This window comes from Chlorocebus sabaeus, chromosome 1, assembly GCF_047675955.1.
Source record: "Chlorocebus sabaeus isolate Y175 chromosome 1, mChlSab1.0.hap1, whole genome shotgun sequence".
NCBI classification, from domain to species: domain Eukaryota; kingdom Metazoa; phylum Chordata; class Mammalia; order Primates; family Cercopithecidae; genus Chlorocebus; species Chlorocebus sabaeus.
Window position 1 is genome coordinate 31,717,644 of NC_132904.1, and position 19,729 is coordinate 31,737,372.

General features: G+C 33.0%; 1 protein-coding gene across 1 annotated transcript in view; it reads left to right on the forward strand.

Moving 5' to 3' along the window:
- The window catches only part of CSTF3 (cleavage stimulation factor subunit 3), a 77,682-nt gene that overhangs the window by 18,686 nt on the left and 39,267 nt on the right, over positions 1-19,729 (forward strand). The window contains exons 2-3 of the mRNA XM_037999536.2: positions 1,532-1,633; positions 1,756-1,851. Coding sequence (XP_037855464.1) covers positions 1,532-1,633; positions 1,756-1,851 — 198 coding nt within the window. The remainder of the gene's footprint in view (positions 1-1,531; positions 1,634-1,755; positions 1,852-19,729) is intronic.

Here is a 19,729-nt window from a genome sequence, read left to right on the forward strand (position 1 = left end):
CAAAGTGCTGGGATTGTAGGTGTGAGCCACCACACCTGGCCTGTATAAATTAACATTTATCTGGCTTATTTGAGCATCCCTTTTTGTGGTACACAGTAGTATTCTGAACAATAATTTGAGAAGTAATACTTTTATTTTTGCTTCAAGTGCTGGCTACTATTTTAGGCATTTTTTAAAATTAAATTTCTATAATAAAAGTAAAACTATTTTACCAAAGGATTTGGGGAATGCTGAAAGAAAAGGGAGAAAAAAATCAGCCTGTAATTCTACTACTCATCTTCCAAGGATGACCAGTCTAAGCATTTGAATATATTTTAAAAATCTCTTTAATTGCAGATTTCTTTTATAGTTTTCATTGTGTTGTATATACAATTGTGAATTGTGTTTTTAAAATTTCTTTACATCAAAATAAGATTTCCATGTCATTTCACACGTTTTCTTTGTGGTGCAGGATGAATGCTTTAACAGCAGTGTTTCTCAAAGTTGGTCCAGGAACCCCAAGGGTTCCTAAGGACTCTCAGAGGATCTGTGAGTTCAACCTGTCTCATAATAAATCTAAGACATTATTTGCCCTTTTTCATTCCTAATCTCTCATGGGGATACAGTGGAATTTTTCAGTATCTTTATGATCTGACAGGGCAGCAGATTGAATGCAGAAGCAGATGTGAAAATCCAGCTGCCTTTTAAAAAGTCAAACATTGAATGGATTTATAAATATGTAAAAAGTGACATTCTTATTACTGAATTTTAAGTTATTTTTTATAAAGAAAAAATAACATGTAAAAAGTTTTATTTGTAAATCAATTGATATTTAAATTTGTTTTAATTTCTAATATGGTACATATTGATAAAACCCACATAAAAGCTCTTTGTGGTTCTTAATTTTTAAGAGTGTAGAGGGGTCCTGAGACCATAAAGTTTGAGAACTGCTGTTTTATAGTATTTAATACAAAAATAAGTTTATTTGAATAAAAAACTTTGATCACTTGGTTTTATTATCTTCATGCAAGTTACTTCTGATTACAAATACAATCGTCCCTCAGTATCTGTGGGGGATTGTTGCCAGGACAACCACTTAGATACCAGAGTCCATGTATGCTTGTGTCTCTTATATAAAATAATGTATTTTCATATAGCTTATATATGTCCTCCCAAATACTTAAATCATCTCTAGATTATTTATAATAACGTCATATAATACAAATACCATTTAAATAGTTGTTACACTGTGTTGTTTAGGAAATAATGATAAAAAGGCTGTACATGTTTAGTATAGACACTGCTGTCTTTTTTTGTTTTTCCTCTGAGTATTTTCAGTCCACCCTTGGTTGAATCTAAGGATGTGGAACCCACAGATAAGGAAGGACGATTGTACACAGAGGTTCTAGAAAACACACTTTTCTTTTATAAGAGGATATTTTTATGCTTTGTAATGTGACATTGCATCTGAGGACTTTATTGTTCATGAATTAAGTTAGGCATGAGATTTTTAAAACAGTAACTTTAGTTCACTGTTGTTTTTTTTCTCCAGGCAGCTGAGTATGTCCCAGAGAAGGTGAAGAAAGCGGAAAAGAAATTAGAAGAGAATCCATATGACCTTGATGCTTGGAGCATTCTCATTCGAGAGGCACAGGTTTAGTGATATAGGATTACATTTCCTTCTCTATGGGTCCAATCACACTACTTGGTTCTGCAGTGAATAATATTTTCATAATCCTAACATTGTAAATGCTGTTTATTGGTTTTCAATTTTAGAATCAACCTATAGACAAAGCACGGAAGACTTATGAACGCCTTGTTGCCCAGTTCCCCAGTTCTGGCAGATTCTGGAAACTGTACATTGAAGCAGAGGTTACTATTTTATTTTATTTTTTCTTAATATCAGCATCTGATGGGAATTGCAGCATACACTGTAGTGATAGAAAACAAATTAGGAACATAGCTAATTAGGACAAGGAGGATTTAAATGTGTCTTACTTTTATTTTGTAAAATAGGTATAAAGGAGTAATTAAAATGAATTTTTGAAATTTGGGTCTTTTACAAGCTGATGATTGTTGCATTTTGGAGTTGCAACAACATTAAAACAGTTTCAATGGTATTGGAGTGCTTTAGCCTTTTATTTACTTGTCATGTGTCAATTTATTGCCTCCTGTGTCATTTATTTAGAACTCATTTTTCTTTTTATTCCTACTTACAAACTAATATGGATGAGAGTATATGAAAATATAGAAATGTTAACTTAGTTTTTCATAGAGTATTTTGAGTGTCTGGTGAAATGAAACATTTTAAGGGAATAATTACTTCACATTTTAATTTTGTGAAAATGCATGGTTTATCAATGTAAGCACTTCAATAATTTAACGATTTTTCTGTAAGATAGTTTATATTATGCAAGAATAAGCTAATGTGATTCAAACCTATTTAATCCTATTTAATCTTAATTTTACCCAATGATACTTTTTTTTTCTTGCTTTTTATATTTTGAAATTTGAACCCAGGCATATATGTTTTAAAGAGTAAGGATCCCATTCATGATTATAGTTAGGAGGAAAATGTTAATTTTTGAAGACTGGAATTAGTAGTAAAAATGATAATAAAAGTTTTAATGTGTCAATAACAGTTGGCACCAAGTAATCATTTTCAGGTTATTAATATAAATTAATGGGATGGAAGGGGTAAGATGTAAATAACTGATATTCACATTAAGCTGAAAATTATATGCATTTCTTTTTGTAACTTATAATACGCAGTACTCTTAATATTAATTTTGTGATACAGATTCTCAGCATAATCAAGTACACTGCAGCCTCAACATAACATTTTCTGCTGTACCTGAAATTTGATAATATTTAGATCTGTTTTGGACCTATTCAAAGGGCTTTGGTCATCAGCAGTACTGAATATACTTCAGCACAACACAGTGTCATCTGTGATGTGTCCTCAGAATGGACCCAACCAATGGCAGGTTTAAATAGAGGCTACAGTGTACTCATTGTATTTGTGCTATAGTTTAGATTGCATTACTTGGTTGGGAGGGAAATTACTGGATAATAGCAGGAACATTGTGTGTGTTTTATTTTTGTGTGTGTGGTTGTGTATGTGGTTTGTGTGTTTGTATGTATGAGAGAGATTGTGCCTTATGTGGAGTCTGGTAGTTTTGGCCCGTGACCGTATCCTTAAAGTTTCCTCACCTATCCTCTGGGACCATTTCTTTCCTTAATATATTTAAATCACCAAAGTAGGTTGGCACGAAACAGGTGAGGCCTGTCTGAAATATGCTGAAGCCTGTGCTGCTTTGTATTAACTCATTAAAACAAGGAACCTGGATCACCTGCACCTGGTCTGCATTCTAGTCTGGCTTTACAAACACATTAGACTTAAATTCAAACACATCAGAAATGAACATAATTGATATATAATTGTTTTTGTATAATGAAGTAGAACTTTCTGAGTTTGAAATTTCCTTGTTTCTCAATTATTCAGGCATTATTCATGCATTTTATTATAGCATAAGTTAAACTGAAATAGGCAGTTAGATACTCCATTCTGTAACTCTGAACACAATGGGTTTGTTTCTGCAATTTCGTAGCTGTAAGTTACAAACTGCATCCTAAAAAAAGCTTCAGGAAGACCAGATGTTCCAAGGGGCTAAAAGTTGTCTACATAACAGGCTCAATTCATACAATGAAATGAAGAGCTGCTAGCAGTTGCCTGATTTATGTAGTTGGTACTATTTGCAGTTACTTCACACATGCACAAACATACACGCACAAATAGGTATATATAATGTATTAAAAACAAATGGTAAATAATATATATGTATATTTTTTAAAAATTATATTTTTGGTTTAGAAATTAAGGTTTTAAATTGAATACTGGTTTTAGAAATGCATATTCTGAGCTGTGTTTTTCTCTTTCCTGGTTTGCTCTTTATTTTTTATATCCACATTTTATATTTTTGTTTAGCCTATGAGAGGCTAAAGTTTTCTTTTGATCATATCACTCAATGTGGCCATTAATATTTCTGGAGAAGACACATAACTTATTTATAATACTTTTTAAAAATCCAAAGTGATAATAAGAATGTTTTTACGTTGAAAGTAATACTTAAGTGTTTACATAACATTCTGTATGCACTCAAGAAAATAAAGTTTTGTTAATACATTTGTTGTAACTCAGTACTTCATGGTGGGAAAATTGTAATGTTCATTTCTTTATATTCAGCTAAACCAATTTGTGTGACTCCAAATACATTTTTTAATAGAAAATGCATACATCTTTAGTAACAGAAGATTTGCTTCCCCAGAGAAACTCCTTGCAAATCCTGTTAAAGTACAAAATGTCAAAGGAAAAAAGTATTAAACTTTTAAAAACAATTTGAAACATCAGTTGGAAATGAGAGCATATTAATTACTTAGGAAAAAAGTTGATGATGCTACTATATGAGCCAGTGTATCAGATTTGCTCATAACTCAGAGTTGAGCAGTATCTATTTAGCTATGTAAAATTTGGATTTAAAATGTCATCCTTAATTTGTCACATGCTTTCATTTTTTTTGCTGTAGCATGGAAATTGTTGCAGGTAAAATTCTCTTGCTCTAGTGAACGGCATTTAGGACAAAATTCTGTGTATTCTTAATATATAATTTCAAAAACTAGGCCAAATTACTTTGGTGTTATATATAATACATAGGAGATAACATTTTGCCTCCACTCCCTGAAATGTATTGTTCTACTCTTTACTCCAAAAGTGTTACGTCACATGATTTAACAATATTATTTATTATAAGATGAGCAAGTCATTAATTGTATGACTGTTCTTAAAGTGATAGTTATCAAGTATAAAGTTTAAATATCAGTATGATATGAAACTACTTTTGTGACTTCTTAGTTTTAAATAAAGGAAACATTTAAATATGTCTCCAGCTATTTGATCGGATAAGGATATCTTAAATGCAGTTTAGTATATTTTTGGATTTAATAAATGAGAGATTTTAAACACTTGAGTTAAGTGGAATGCCCCAGTCAGAGCCTCAGTGCTCTTTAAATAACTACTTTTTACAATGATCAAAAAGGTCACTAAATAATCACAAAATTGAGAAAATCTACAGAATTTTGACATATTCTTTTAAATTGTTCTCCCCTACCCAGCCTGTGGTTTCTGTAGCTTTTCATGTAATTAGGTGATGAGTGACAACATGTAAGCTACAATATCTTATTGTTAGAGAAGTAATTTGTTTTGAATCGGGCCACATTCATAAGGAATTTTTTTACTGAAGGATGTTTTTTATTGGTGGCTGAAGGAGAAATGAAGAAGGTAATGCTGCTGGTAATAGCAACAATGTATCTTGCTGTCTGTGAAAGCTGTATTTCTTTAATAAAAGCATATAGAGAATTGATTGTTTTTTTATTTAAAATTTTTACAAAAGATGAATTCTTTTCTCTATACTTGGTTTTTCCTTCCTTATAAATAATGGGTTGTGTAGCATACATTTCAATTTTTCAAAATGACCTTTCTTCTTGGAAAATGGAAGTGAACTCAGGATGCAACATGAGTGACCTAAATTGAAATAAACTTTTCCACTGTTGATACTGTTTTAATACCTTTACATAGCAGTTCAAATTACTGTATTATAATGTTTTCTTTCTGTTGAGCAATGTGATTTTAAAATGCAGATACAGTTACTGCATTATATAGATTATGGTGATTTCTATACTTCAGCTTGCAGCCTTTTTACAAAAAAAAAAAATCTGTACTCTTTTCTTATAGATCTACACTTCTCCTGTTTGTAATAAATGTTGGTCCATGTCTGTGTGATTATTCAGATTTTTACTTTAAAAACTCAATATGCTTTTTTATCTAGTTTCTTAGATGCATATATAAATGTAGAATAGAGATGTAAAAGAAAAAAGTACTTGTAAACCCAGAACTGAGTGATAATAATCTGAAAGTGCTTTGAATAAAGTACTGTTTGATAAGCAAAGGAAATATTGCATGTTGACTATGATAAGTAGTAAACTATTTTAGGTTTTATTGAATTATCTGATTCTATCCCTTTTCCCTATCCATTATTATAACAGAGATGTTTAGGTGCTGTCACTTCTACTAACATGGTCTATACATTTTTTCCCTTGGGACTTTTTTCTCAGCCAAAGCAACTATTTGCAAAAGGATATAGTCACTTAGATAACGACATTTCTTTAAATAAAACCTTATATTTTCTAATCTTTATAATTTCTAGATAATTTATTCTCTTATGTGAAATGTAGCCATTTATTTTCAAGCAAAATCTTGTTCTAATCAACCTGATTTTCTATATATTTCTTAGCTTTATAAAGCAAAACTAATCTCTACAGTCATTAGTAAACATATTGAAAATATATGGTCATTTTCTTTACCCTGCAAAGACTCTTACGTTTTAAACCCAGCCTTTTTATATTCTATTCTTTGGTGTAATGAGTCATGATATATTCTGAAATTGTGGAAAAAGGTTTATGATAAAAAGTGCATATACATTCTAAAATTAGTGGTGAAACAAAAAGGACTATGGATCATACAATTTGAAGTTTTTGGGGGAGGTAGTAATGTTTTACCTAAATTTCCTGGACATTCATGGAATAACATAACAACATATAATACCTAATACTTAGTTGTTAAAATTATTGGGTATTATAGTCGTTAGGATCATAGGGGATAATTTTGGATCAAAACTATCCCTGTCCCAAAAGGTATTAAAGATATGCTGCAACATAGCATCCATGAATCAACACAAACATGTAAGCCCTTCATAATATCACAGAGCTAGAAACCTCCATATTTGGAAATAAAACTAATTCTAACACATGAGACTTTTTACAGTGTTGAGCATTTTTGGTTATAACTTGAGTTCAGAGGAATCAGGTGGCAACCAACTTTCCTTTATAAAACAAAAGGACCAGTTTAAGTCAAAAGCTCAAATATTTTCTAATGGATTGTTTGTATTTTCTTTAATGCATCAGCTTTGAAACAGCTATTCCTTTGAAATGAGTCTGGTTCAAGGCAGTTCCAGGAAATGAAGATGTCTAAAATATTACCAGTGACATCTGTAAAAAGCTGCACCTCTAAATAAATGTGGACAATGCATTTATTAGTTGTAACTAATTTATTAAACTTTCAGTTTTATTACTTTAATTTTACTGAATTTTTAAACTTTTAATTTTATTAAACTGGTTTGCTCGCAGCAACTTGGTAGCAGAAAACAAATAGTTGGTTTGTATAATGGCATAATAGGTTGAAGTCGGTATCTAGATTTTTTCCCCCACATATCAGAATCCACAGCAGTTTGAACAAAAATTGTGAATATTTGCTTTGAATACAACTTCTTGAGAAACTCAGCTGCTTTTCTAAGACTCAGGAAAGCATAATGTGGGTAAGTTTTACCATTTTGTATGCTAGACCTCCAAAGAAAAATTTTCTATTTGCAAGTGTTAATTAAGCAATAGTTCTAAAGACAAGTTGACATCAGTGATAGGATTCAAATGTAGTTTTGAAATAGTACATTGAACTGTAGTAAGGGTCAAAGATAACAAGATCCCAAAGCTGTTTTTAATCTTTCTAAAACTAAATCTAAATACTTCTGTTCATGTGACAGAACATGTTCAATTACAGCCTTGTATTTAAATGCAGCACTTCAGCTCTAGCATGTACTGTTGACATTTTAAGTCTTCCTTTGTCCCAAGATTCATATTCTGCAACTTTTCATACTGGATTTGAAGAAAAAAGAAGGTTGGCCATTTTGTTATGATGGTTTTCTTGGAAATTTTTTCATTCACCAGACTATGACTACTGCACATGTTACATACTTAAAGTTGAAGTGGGCATAATGTTTTAAGTCATAAATTTTTAAAGCTGGAACATGAATTAGTTTAGCTCCCTCATTTTATATGTGAGTAAAATAAGACATTGTTATCCCTGGAACGAAAGTTTACAAACTTCACTGCTTTAGAATCACTTGGAAAGCTTTTAAAGCATACAAGCTTCCCAGTTAGCATACCAGCACTGCTGACTCAAGCTCTAGAGGATGGACATACAGTATCTGTTTCTGGCAGCTGGTTTTGGGAATTGAGGCTTTGCAGGGCAATAATTGAATCTTATTGCTGTTAGTAAATTTTGTAGTTTGCAGAATATTCCCTATACTTGCCTGGACAATAAAATGATTAGTCTCCTGGCTTGCTTTTTGTATATTATCAATCAAGTGATCTTTGAAGCATCTACTATGTGCTTAGTATACTGTGACTTAGATTCACAGTCAGGGTTAGGGTTATGCTGTTTTAACTGTAACCGTTTTTTTTAACTAACTGAATTTATTCCTGGGTTTGAAAACCGATTTTCTGGTTACATAAACTTTTTTTTTAACAAGACAGTCACATGAATGTCAAACTAAGAATCTGATAACCTTTAAGGACACATCTGAGCTGAAGAGTGTGGCTTAAAAGAATTAACTGCAGCTAACTCGTACCCTCTGTAGAGTTTGAACAAGAATGCCACATCTTGGTATTTATTTTTGGTTTGTTTAGCTAACATCCTTTTCTTTCAGTGCAACTTGAGTGTTGTACTGGTACTTCTCATTCTTCTAGGTGGTGGGGAATGGGATGTTTTCTCACAAATAACCAGTTATTTCTAACTTACTATAGTCAGGTTCAGTCCATTTCTGAGTTTTTCACTAGAAAGATCTGTAGTGTTTCTCAACCATTTTAAACTCATATCCTTATAAAAAATGAAAACTCAAATGCTTCCTTAATGGCTTTTGACAGTTTTAAAATCAAATTTGATGACTAAAAAGTACACCAGTGGTAATTTTAGAATGGTCTTTTCAGCTGTAATTAAGAATTTAAGTACTAATGAAATTTAGAATTACATTAGACTAAATTTTATAAAACTTAAATGTCCAAAATGGCAACACTACTCAGTATTATGGAAGTGCAGTGTCATTGGAGGGAAGATTGTCAGCAAAATAACTTTGTTTCCTGTGTTTGTACATTTCTTTTAGTTCCCTCATCCACCATTTCCTTTGGTTTTGGCTATCGTGTATGAAGATAATTTTTGAAGGTTTTGTGCTTCCTGTATTCAGGGTATGGTATTGGGTATTAGGTGAAAAAATGCTTAAAACATTCATTATTTAGGTTATCAGAGTTGAAAATCCAATCACGAGAGAGCACATGGTTTAATCTGCTTTGTATTGGTTGAATAACAAGAGCATTGCTTTTAGTGGTTACAAACTGACAGTCATTTAAGCAATTTTTGTAATCCATTTGTAACTTTATTTTGAAACTACTTTGAACTTACAAAAAAGTTGCAAGAACAATGCAGAGAACTCCCATATATATTTTACACTGCTTTTTAACATCTTGACATAAGTTCTTTACTGAATCTTTATTTTTTTCCGAACTATAGGAGATTGCATTGCATATATTATGAACTTTAATACTTTGATGTATTTCCTAATAACAGAGATTCTTATACATACACACAGTTGAGTGATGAAATTCAGGAAATTTAACATTAGTAGAATAATCTGCAGTCTGTGTTCTACTTTTATTATGGTAATACTCTTAAATTTCTTCTGATTCATTATCTAATCCAAGGCCATTATGTAATTGTCATTCCTCTTAGTCTCCTTCAGTGTGGAACAGCCCCTCAGCCTTAATTTGTGGTTTTGTTTTGTTTTTGAGATCGAGTCTTGCTCTGTCACCCAGGCTTGAGTGCAGTGGCATGATCTCAGCTCACTACAACCTCAGCCTCCCAAGTAGCTGGGACAAGTGTGCTCCATACCCAACTAATATTTGTATTTTTAGTAGAGATGGGGTTTCACCATTTTGGCCAGGCTGGTCTCATTCCTGACCTCAGGCCTTCCAAAGTGCTGGGTTACAGGCGTAAGCCACTGCACTCAGCCCTCAGCCTTAATTTGAATTTGTTGGATGCTTCATCATTAGATTTAGGTTATAGGTTTTAGCTGAAAAGCCACCAAAATGGCCATGTGTCTTTAGTGTATCTCATCCGGAGGCGTAGTAATGTTCATTTGTCCCATATTGGTGATGTCAGTTTTCATGATGTGGCTCAGGTGTTGACCAGCTTGTCCACTGTGTAGTTATTATTATTCCTTTGATAATTAATAGAAAAAATAATGGGGAGATAATTTGAGACTAAATGTTGTATTCTCATCTAACAACTGTCCACTCCATTTAAACTCGATTGATTCTTGGTTGAATCAGTGATACTTTTCCATGAAATTATCTGGTGTTTTTCAATATGTTTATTGAGTGGAAACAGATATTCTATTCATAACTCAAACTTTATTGTGTTTGAAAACCATTGGAAAGTCCTAGCTTTCACCTCCCCACCATGATTTTTTTCATTTAAGAAGCTTACTAGTGAGTATAGTTAGTAAAGATAATGTTTAGGATTTTGTCAAATATAAAATAAATCATTTACTGTAAATGATGCCTGTCAATTCTGTCATATAAATCATATGGGGAAGAAAACTTAAAAATTGCTACTTCAAGCATTAGGTTATATATATTATATATCTATTATCTATATATAAACTGTATGATATAGGAAATTGATACCTATACTGATTTACTTGACCAAATGGCAAATTATTTCAAATAAGAATTTAGGTATTTTAAAAACAATGCCATCTTTCACTTTGTAAACAAATTAGTGAGTCAAAAAGATCATCTAGACAAATACTTGATTATGTTTGCAAATGCTACATTATTTAACTTGTTAAAAGTTTTCAGTTGTGAGCAACACAAATGATGAAATTCTCAGCACTTTAAAGGAAATAGTTTCTATTAGCAATTAAAAATGTCAGATTGCTTATCCATGGGAATATTTTCTAAAAAGGTAACTTGTTCCTTTGTAAATTTGAATTTCCTGAGTTCACAGAATAGTTAGGAGATTAGCATTTAAATAACAGGCATTCCAAGTCAAAGTAACTTTGAAAAAAAGTTTAATCTGTTTGGGTGCAGTTGTTCATGCCTGTAATCCTAGCATTTGGGAGGCCAAGGTGGGCATGGATTGCTTGAGCCCCAGGAGTTTGAGACCAGCCTGGGCAACATAGTAACACCCTATCTCTAAAATACTTTTTTTTTTTCTTCAAAAACACAATTATTATTTAAATTCAGTTTTTTATTATGGGGGTAGGGAACTACTCTGCCCTGTGCCTCAACTGCAGGGTCAGAATTTTTCTTACTGTGTTACTGTAACAGTGGTCTGATCATATTTAGTATGGGAAAGGTATGTTTAAAAATGTCTTCATTTATTTAAAGAAATGCAATGCAGTGCAAGGAATTTGCAGGTAACTATAAGGGATATATGTAGGAATAGGAATGAAAGAACTTGAAGTCTGGGGACCCTAGGATATTCTGCTTGCAGCTTCCTTATTACTAGGACCTTAGCCAAGCAATTTAATCTTTTTTCTTTCCAACTTTTTATTATAAAAATTTTCAAACAAATTTGAAAGAATAATAGATAGTCAATACCTGTACACCTCTGCATAGGCTTAATGATGCTTTATGTTTCTCTCCTTATATAAAGAGAATAGTACCCTATAAAACCACAATATCATTATGACACTTAAAAGGAACAATAATGTTCAAATCTATGTTAATACTCAGTTCATGCTTAGATTTTTCCTCCATATGTGATTCTAGTCACTAGCCATTATACTAACTGACCTAAGAAATCTAAAATACAGTATAGTTGTGGAAATAGCTATTAATACATAGTAGGTTTATAACTGACTTTTGTTTTTCTTTGCTCAGGAGTTTTTTGCATTCTTCATTATTTGTCTCAGTATTAGGTCTAACAGTATTTTGGTGGGTATTTGAAAAAATGGATTATGTATAGCTACGCACAACCACATATAATTGTTTCAGTAGAATTTCAACAAACCTTTTAGAAGATTTTATGGTACAATAACTTCTGTGTAGCCAGGTTATCCTTTGTATAAAATCTTACCTCTAAAATTCTAGTTGCTGTTGTTCTCCATACTTCCATAGTTTTTAAATTTTTAGCTGTAGATACTTGGGTTTAATTTCAGAGAGTACAAAGGAATCTTGTACACAAAAGGGGCAAATCTTTGTAATTTTGGACTTTTAAGAAATTTATAAGAGCAAGTATTTTCTTTCCTCTTTGAGACAGGGTCTCACTCTGTTGCCCAGGCTGGAGTGCAGTAATGTAATCATGGCCTACTACAACCTTGACCTTCACAGGCTCAGATGATCCTCCCACCGCAGCCTCCAGAGTAGCTGGGAATACAGGTGCACACCACCACACGCGGCTAATTTTCATGATGTTTTGTGGCTGTTTTGTTGTTGTTTTGGGTAGAGACAAAAATACAAAATTTTGTATTTTTTTGTTTTGCCATGTTGCCCAGGCTGATCTTGAACTCCTGGACTCAGACAAAGAACATATATTCTTTACCACTTTGTATATTTTTTTACATTCCACATTATAGAGAGAGCAGTAACTTTCACATCTGTTTCTCGGTTAGCAATTAGGAGTGTTATTAGAATGGCATTTACTTAAATCAAGGCCAAAACTAAAGATTTAGGTAGAGTATATTAGCCTTTCAATACCTGCTTATTAAACAGTTGTTTTCATACTTTTCAAAGATGTGTAGAAGTTTTGTAAATTAAGTTTTCTGGTAGGATAAACTATATTCCCTATGATCTGTTATTTATCTATTTTTTGAGACAGAGTCTCACTCTTGCCCAGGCTGGAGTGCAGTGGCGCAATCTTGGCTCACCACAGCCTCTGCTTCCTGCGTTCAAGTGATTCTCCTGGCTCAGCCTCCCGAGTAGCTGGTATTACAGGCACCCATCACCGCACCTGGCTAATTTTTGTATCTTTAGTAGAGACAGGCTTTAACCATGTTGGCCAGGCTGGTGTCGAACTCCTGACCTCAGATGATCCACCCGCCTAGACCTCCCAAAATGCTGGGATTACAAGCATGAGCCACCATGCCCAGCCTGATCTGAAAGGAGATTTTTACTAATTGAGATTATGAAATTTTATGAAAAATAAAAATGAAAAATTAAAGTCAGAGGGGCACGATATCTAGCTCTCTATTTAAAAATACTAAAAGGAACTTTTCTAGTTAATGGGAAAAATCAGATTTATTGAAACTAAATCTTTATTTCCAGTGATTTGTAATTTGTAGTACATCAGGCTTAGAGATTCAAGATAAACTTTTTGAGCACATCTCCAGGCTATGTCATTGAAAACTCGAGTATCTTCGTGTAGCTACCTGATACTCCTCAGTTGATTGTAAGTAAACCACTATGATGTTGCATCAGAATTTGTATTATTTACCTATAAAACATTTTGCAATTCTAAGCATCCCACAATTGAAGTGTTTTGGAATTTTACTTTAGTGTATTCAATTAAGCTTATAAGATACTTTTATGTGTAAGATGAAAAGTTTACAGGCTGCAGTTTGACATTTTTAGGAGACTGTGCAAACTAAAAATGCAGAATTGCGTTGTTAGCAAACCTTCTTGGAACGTAATTTTGTATGTGGAGGACTAGTCCTTAAAAGTTCCCTAGAATTGTGGACTTTTAGTAGAATGAAATTTACTGATGCCTACTGACGTATTTGCCTGGGTCATAGTCACGTACAATTGTCCAAAGTATTAACACCTTTTTTTCAGTAGTACAGTTGGCTGTTGAATTTAGAGATTCTCAAAAAAAGTAATCTGGTAGTAATTTTGCAGACCCCCCACCATCTGTATATTATTTATAAGTTTTTATATGGATATAGGTAAAAAAGTAGGCCGGGCTTGGTGGCTCATGCCTGTAATCCCAGCACTTTGGGAGACTTGTGGATCACTCAAGGTCAGGAGTTCAAGACCAGCCTGCCCATCCTGGTGACACACCGTCTCTACTGAAAATACAAAAATTAGCCAGGTGTGGTGGCATGCACCTGTAATCCCAGCTACTTGGGAGGCTGAGGCAGGAGAATCACTTGACCCCTGGAGGCGGAGGTTCAGTGAGCCAAGATCATGCCACTGCACTCTAGCCTGGTGCAACAGAGTTAGACTTTGTCTCAAAAAAAAAAAGAAGTAATGAAAATGTCTTTTTTCAGGTTCTTCCATCCATGTTATTTTTCAGGGAAGATGGGGACAGTATCTTCCTAAATTGCTTCTAAAATTTATTAACTTTTCCAGTATCTGTTGAGTAAATGCATGCCAGACACTGCATGGGAAGGTAGGGGATGGTGAGTCAAGGAAACCTCGAAGAACAGGACTTGTGAACTGAGGCCTGAAGTATGTGTATGAGTTAAGCAGAGAATACCTGGCAAAGAGAACTGCCAGTGCAGAGGCCTTAACAAAGGAAAGAGAAAACATGCTTTATTTGACGAGTTGAAACAATTTTAGCCTGATGATTTTTAATTTTTTACATTTTAGAAATAGATGAATGCTTATTTTTTTTTTTTAATTTTTAAGCTGAATTTTGCTTCTAGTCATTCCCAGTGTATTAAAGCAGATGACTTGTGGCTTACATGCATGTTTTCTTTGTTATAGATATATATGAGCTTAATGGTCATTAGCTCATCTAGAATTGCAGCTAAGCAATAAGGGAGAATAATTGGAGAATAAGCATGAACATCTGAAATAATTGCTAGATTAATAAGTTGGCTGTAATTTTGCTCTAGGAAGAACTTAAGTTGAGATATTTATAATTCTGGGCCCTTATTTTACTCAAATGCCTACATAAATTTCTAAGTTAAATGACTGGAAACTTCCTGTTCAATTCTAAAAAGAAAAAAATTACATGTTGATTTATAAATTCTCTTTTGGTTTCTTTTTATTTTTAGTTTCTATTTGAGTATTGAGAAACTAATACAATTAAGAAGCCATAAAATTTTCCCTTTAACAGTCTTCATAGCGATTGAGGAAAATATGACAGTACTTGGCCAGAGTTTTTACTTTTTGAGAGGGGGAAAAACATTTCCTAAGATAAAAAATTGGTTATTTTCTATACTAGGTAAAACCTGAGAAGTTGCCTGAGTTTGATTCCTAGAAATGTTTTTACCATGAGTAAAATCTGTTTTTACTAAAATGGGAATCCACATTGTCAGCGTCTAGCTTATCCAGTGACACACAGTTTCTAAATTGACTTATTTTGTACAGAAAAAAGATTGCTTATTTTATATGAATTTTTTTAAATGAAAAAACGTAGGGAAGTTTTCCCCCCTTTTGGATAAATATTTAAGTTAATTTGCATGTGTTTACTAAAAGGGCTAATTTTACCAAGGGGATAAATATTTAATAACCAAGATTAAGAGATACTACTTATTTTACTGATTCTAGTATCAAAGTTTGAAACTTAGTTTTAAACAGAATCCTGTAAAATGTTTTGATGTCTTCTGGATACTTTTGGAATACCTAAAGACTGGTTAAATTGAGAAAAGCAAAAGCACAAGAACAGTAGTTTCCAAACATCTCTCAAAACCCAAAAACATCGTGCCATTGCACTCCAACCTGGGGGACAGAGCAAGACTCTGTCTCAGAAAAGGAAAACAAAACCCAAAAACGTTGGCAGATCATGTCAGTTTCTAAATTTTCTTTTCTAATTTTATTGATTTGTAAAATCCAAGAATTAGGGAGAATTGCATACCTAGGTGATACGTAATAATGTGTTTATGTAATAGTAGTAACATTTTTTAAAAGACATGAAATAAAATGTTTTTATAGCTGTTAAGAGTAAAGGAGGATTATAATGGAACTTTGATCAACTGAATTAGAGTTCTGATAGAATTTTTTAAATTGATGACTTTTAAATGAATTTATATCTGTATTCTTGGTAATTATGCGAAAAGCCTAACATTTGTATGTTTAAGAATCTGGTTTTTTTTAGTACCTTCAGGTAGGCTGATTTAATAATTAGTAGAAAATTATTGAATGCTAGGATACCCACAATTATAAAATTTTGTGCATAATATCTGCATGATAGATAATCCACATATTAATAGTAAAGTCTCTTCTCTAGTCACACTGGCCTCCTTGATGTTCCTTAAATTTATTTCAGACATATTCCTCCCTTAGGGGTTTTGTCTATATTAGCTCTTTTATCTGTTCTAAAGATATTTTTCCAGATGGCTGCTTTGCTAGCTGCTTTGCTTTCTTCAAATCTACAAAAATGTTTTCTTCTGTGACCACTCTGTTTAAAATTGCCACTCCTATCCTCCACAGAACTCCTTATCCTTTACCGAGTTTTCCTTTTCCCCTATAACACTCATCACCTAAGGTACTGAATAATTTACTTATAGTTCGTCTCTTGTATGTTGCTATATTCCAGGAAGCTACAAAAATGCTTGGCATACAGTGGCACTATGAATACTTGTTGAATTAAAAATCCACAGTGGGAAATAATTGTATTCTACAAGTTGAATTTCTAAAAATTAGAGTTATGATTTCAGTTTATAACAAGATGTATTTTCATGAGTATAAAATTGTGATCGGCTGATACCTTTACCATGACAGGTTAGAAAAATACGTCTTTATTTTTAGAACACTAAAAGAAACTATCCTTTTGAATTGTCTAATACCCCTAAATATTTAAGTATTTCAGAGTAAACTGCTTTCACATTATCTAGAATTATGTTGATGTATAACATAAGAGAAAGATTTACACTTTTTTTTTTTTTTTGGAGTCAAGGTCTTACTCTGTCACCCAGGCTGGAGTGCAGTGGCTTGAACTCAGCTTACTGTAACCTGTAACCTCCACTGCCTGGGCTCAAGTGTTCCTCCCACTTAAGCCTCCCGAGTAGCAGAGACCACAGTTGCAGGCTACCATGCCTGATTAATTGTAGAGACAAAGTCTCATGTTGCCCAGCCTAGTATTGAACTCTTGGGCTCAAGCAATCCTTTCACCTCAGCCTCCCAAAGTGTTGGGATTACAGGCATGGGCCACTGTGCCTGACCAGATTTTTACCAGATCTGGCTTTTTTAATAGATTACTTTTGGAATTTAGTGCTTCAGTGAACATTGGATTTTAGAGTTTATAGTTACTTTTCAAGGTAGTTTGCACACAATTTTTTTCTAATCTTTTTGAAAGCTTGATATTAATAAAATTTTATGAAGGAGACTAGCCAGTAATATGATGAGTTAGGTTACTCAGATTAGCTCTCTCACTGAAAACAGCTAAGGCTGCTAGATAGAATTTTAAGAACATCTTAACTAACATTGGACTTACAGCCCTGTAAGGAATTACCAGGTGAAAACCTAATGGAGTGGGGAGGGAGAAAAAAGGAACATGAGGAGATAAGCAGAATGCCTAAACTGTTTTGGCCCTGAAAGCAACTGCCAAACTGGGAAGACCTCTTGAGCTTCAGTTTTGAACACTTCCAGGACCTGAGGCAGCAAAAGTCAAAACCCAAGGCCTGCCCAGGGTACAGTGTCCAATGGGATATCCTTTCCCCTTAAACTGTGTGCTCCAAAAGCTACACTCAGGATGAGAGTGATCTAGAAGTAAATCCATGCCACCTTCCTACCTGTAAGGGACTGAGAAAAGTTGCTTCCGTCTGAGTAGAGCAGAATGGGGGGATCCTGAGATGTTCCTTATGTGGATTTGTGTAAATAAACATCACCTGAGAATGATTCAGAAAAACTGAAGCCATGTGTGTAAAGTAGACTCAGCCTGAATTAATGTCCCTAATAGGTGGTAATAGTTTATTCATACCCTTTCTGGAGGAATGCACCTTCTTCCTAGGCCTCAAAGAGTTCCCAGAAATAATCTTTGAAGGGAAAGGAGCAGATCAGTTGTTAAGCATATAAGGAAACCACATATATCAGAAACAGACCTGCAAAGGCTTCAGAAACTAGAATTTAGATAAGATTAGTTTAATAATAGGTGAAGAGAATTAGAGAACTGAAGGAGAACTGAAGGAATCCAGAATGGAGCTTAAAGAGCCAATTAGATGGAAAATATGAAAGATGTCTGAGACACAAAGGATAGCGTGAAAATGTGTCTACTTGAAGTTCTAGAAGTAGAGGAAGGACATGGGGCAGAAGCACAATTTGAAGAAATACTGAGAGTTTTCCAGACTGATTGAAGGCTTCAACAGATTCAAGATGCTCATTGAATCCCAAGCAGTAATTTTAAAAATCCACAACTAGACACATGAGGATGAAACTATAGAAAACTAAAGATTTTTTTCTTAAATCACATAAATGGTTGGAAACAAAAAGATAAATGACCTTCAAAGAATGGCAGTAAGGTTGGTAACTTCACAGCAACAAGGGAAACCAGAAGACTGGAATTGACTCTTCAGGTTGCTGAAAGAAAATAGCTGTCAACTTGAAAGTTCTGTACCCAGGGTCATGTTAATAAAATAACATTGTGAAAGTTACACATGCATTTTTGAACATGTCCAATTGTAGGTATAACTTAAATATATAAAATTCAAAGCTCATTTATTAAGTATCCAGGTTTCTCTTCATATTTACTTCCTAGCCTAAAGTCACTCTGTTCCAGTGAAAGTTTTCATAAGTGAAAGGACTCATTGGAATTGGAATTGGTATGTTTTTAGCTTCACTTTTTTCAGGGCAAAAATGATTATGAGTTTTATTTTTATGTTTATTATAAGCAGAACTATAAATCTCACTTGATTGGTTTAGTGCCACAAGTTTATAGTTCGGACATTAAACAAGTAGTTTCTTAAATGCTGAATTTCAGTTAAATTTTTATCCAAATATATCACTTCAATTTCAATTTTATTGTTAAATGTTTATAAAACCCTTGACTTGGTTGGAAATGAGTATTTTTAATAATCTTGAGTTATGCCAGTGTCAGATTCCATTAATTAGTATTCATTTTATAGGTTTGAAAATTAACTAAATGAACTAAATTTTTATGGTAGTGCCTTAACAGTTTGTGTTAAGGTTGATAGTTCTTTTTTTTTAATGCTTAATGCTTAAATTATACTATGTGTTTAGAGACTGCAAAGGTAATCCTTTTCCTTAAAAAATGTTAAACAGTTTAAACAGTATTAAATAGTTTAAACAATATTATACATCTAATTTCTGTATGCATAATGCATTTTATGTTTTATTTGTACATGTTTTTAAAATTTTAACAGTTTGGGGGTTTTTGGAATGTTTTGAGAATTGATAATACAGATATATGTTTAAGTGTAAAAACTGAAAAGTTACATGTCACCTAGACATTCCATATATATGTGTTCATATATGTATACACATATGTGTATGTGTATATATATATTAAAATAAGGTTCAAATATGAGAAGATAACAAAAGGAACCTACAGTGAAAAGTCACCTACCCCTGTTCTTGAGGCACCAGTTCCCCTCAGAGACAATGTTCATAATCTAGAGATGTTTAATGCACATACATTCATGTGTTCTGTCCTTTTACATTAATAAATGTATATTACATTTTGTTTTACACCTTTTTTTATTGCTTAAGTAAGTAAGTTTTGGAAATCTTTTTCTCTACAAGTACATGATATTCTATATTTCTTTTAACTTGTCCCCTACTGAAGGACATTTAAGTTTTTTCCTCGTCTTATATTATTACAGACGGTTCTCCAGTAATTGTATACATATCATTTCCATTTGTGTAAATATTATTGTAGATTAAATTCCTAGAAATTGAATTGCTGGATCAAAGAGTATATGGGGTTTATTTGAATTTTCTATTTCCTAATGTTCTTCCACAG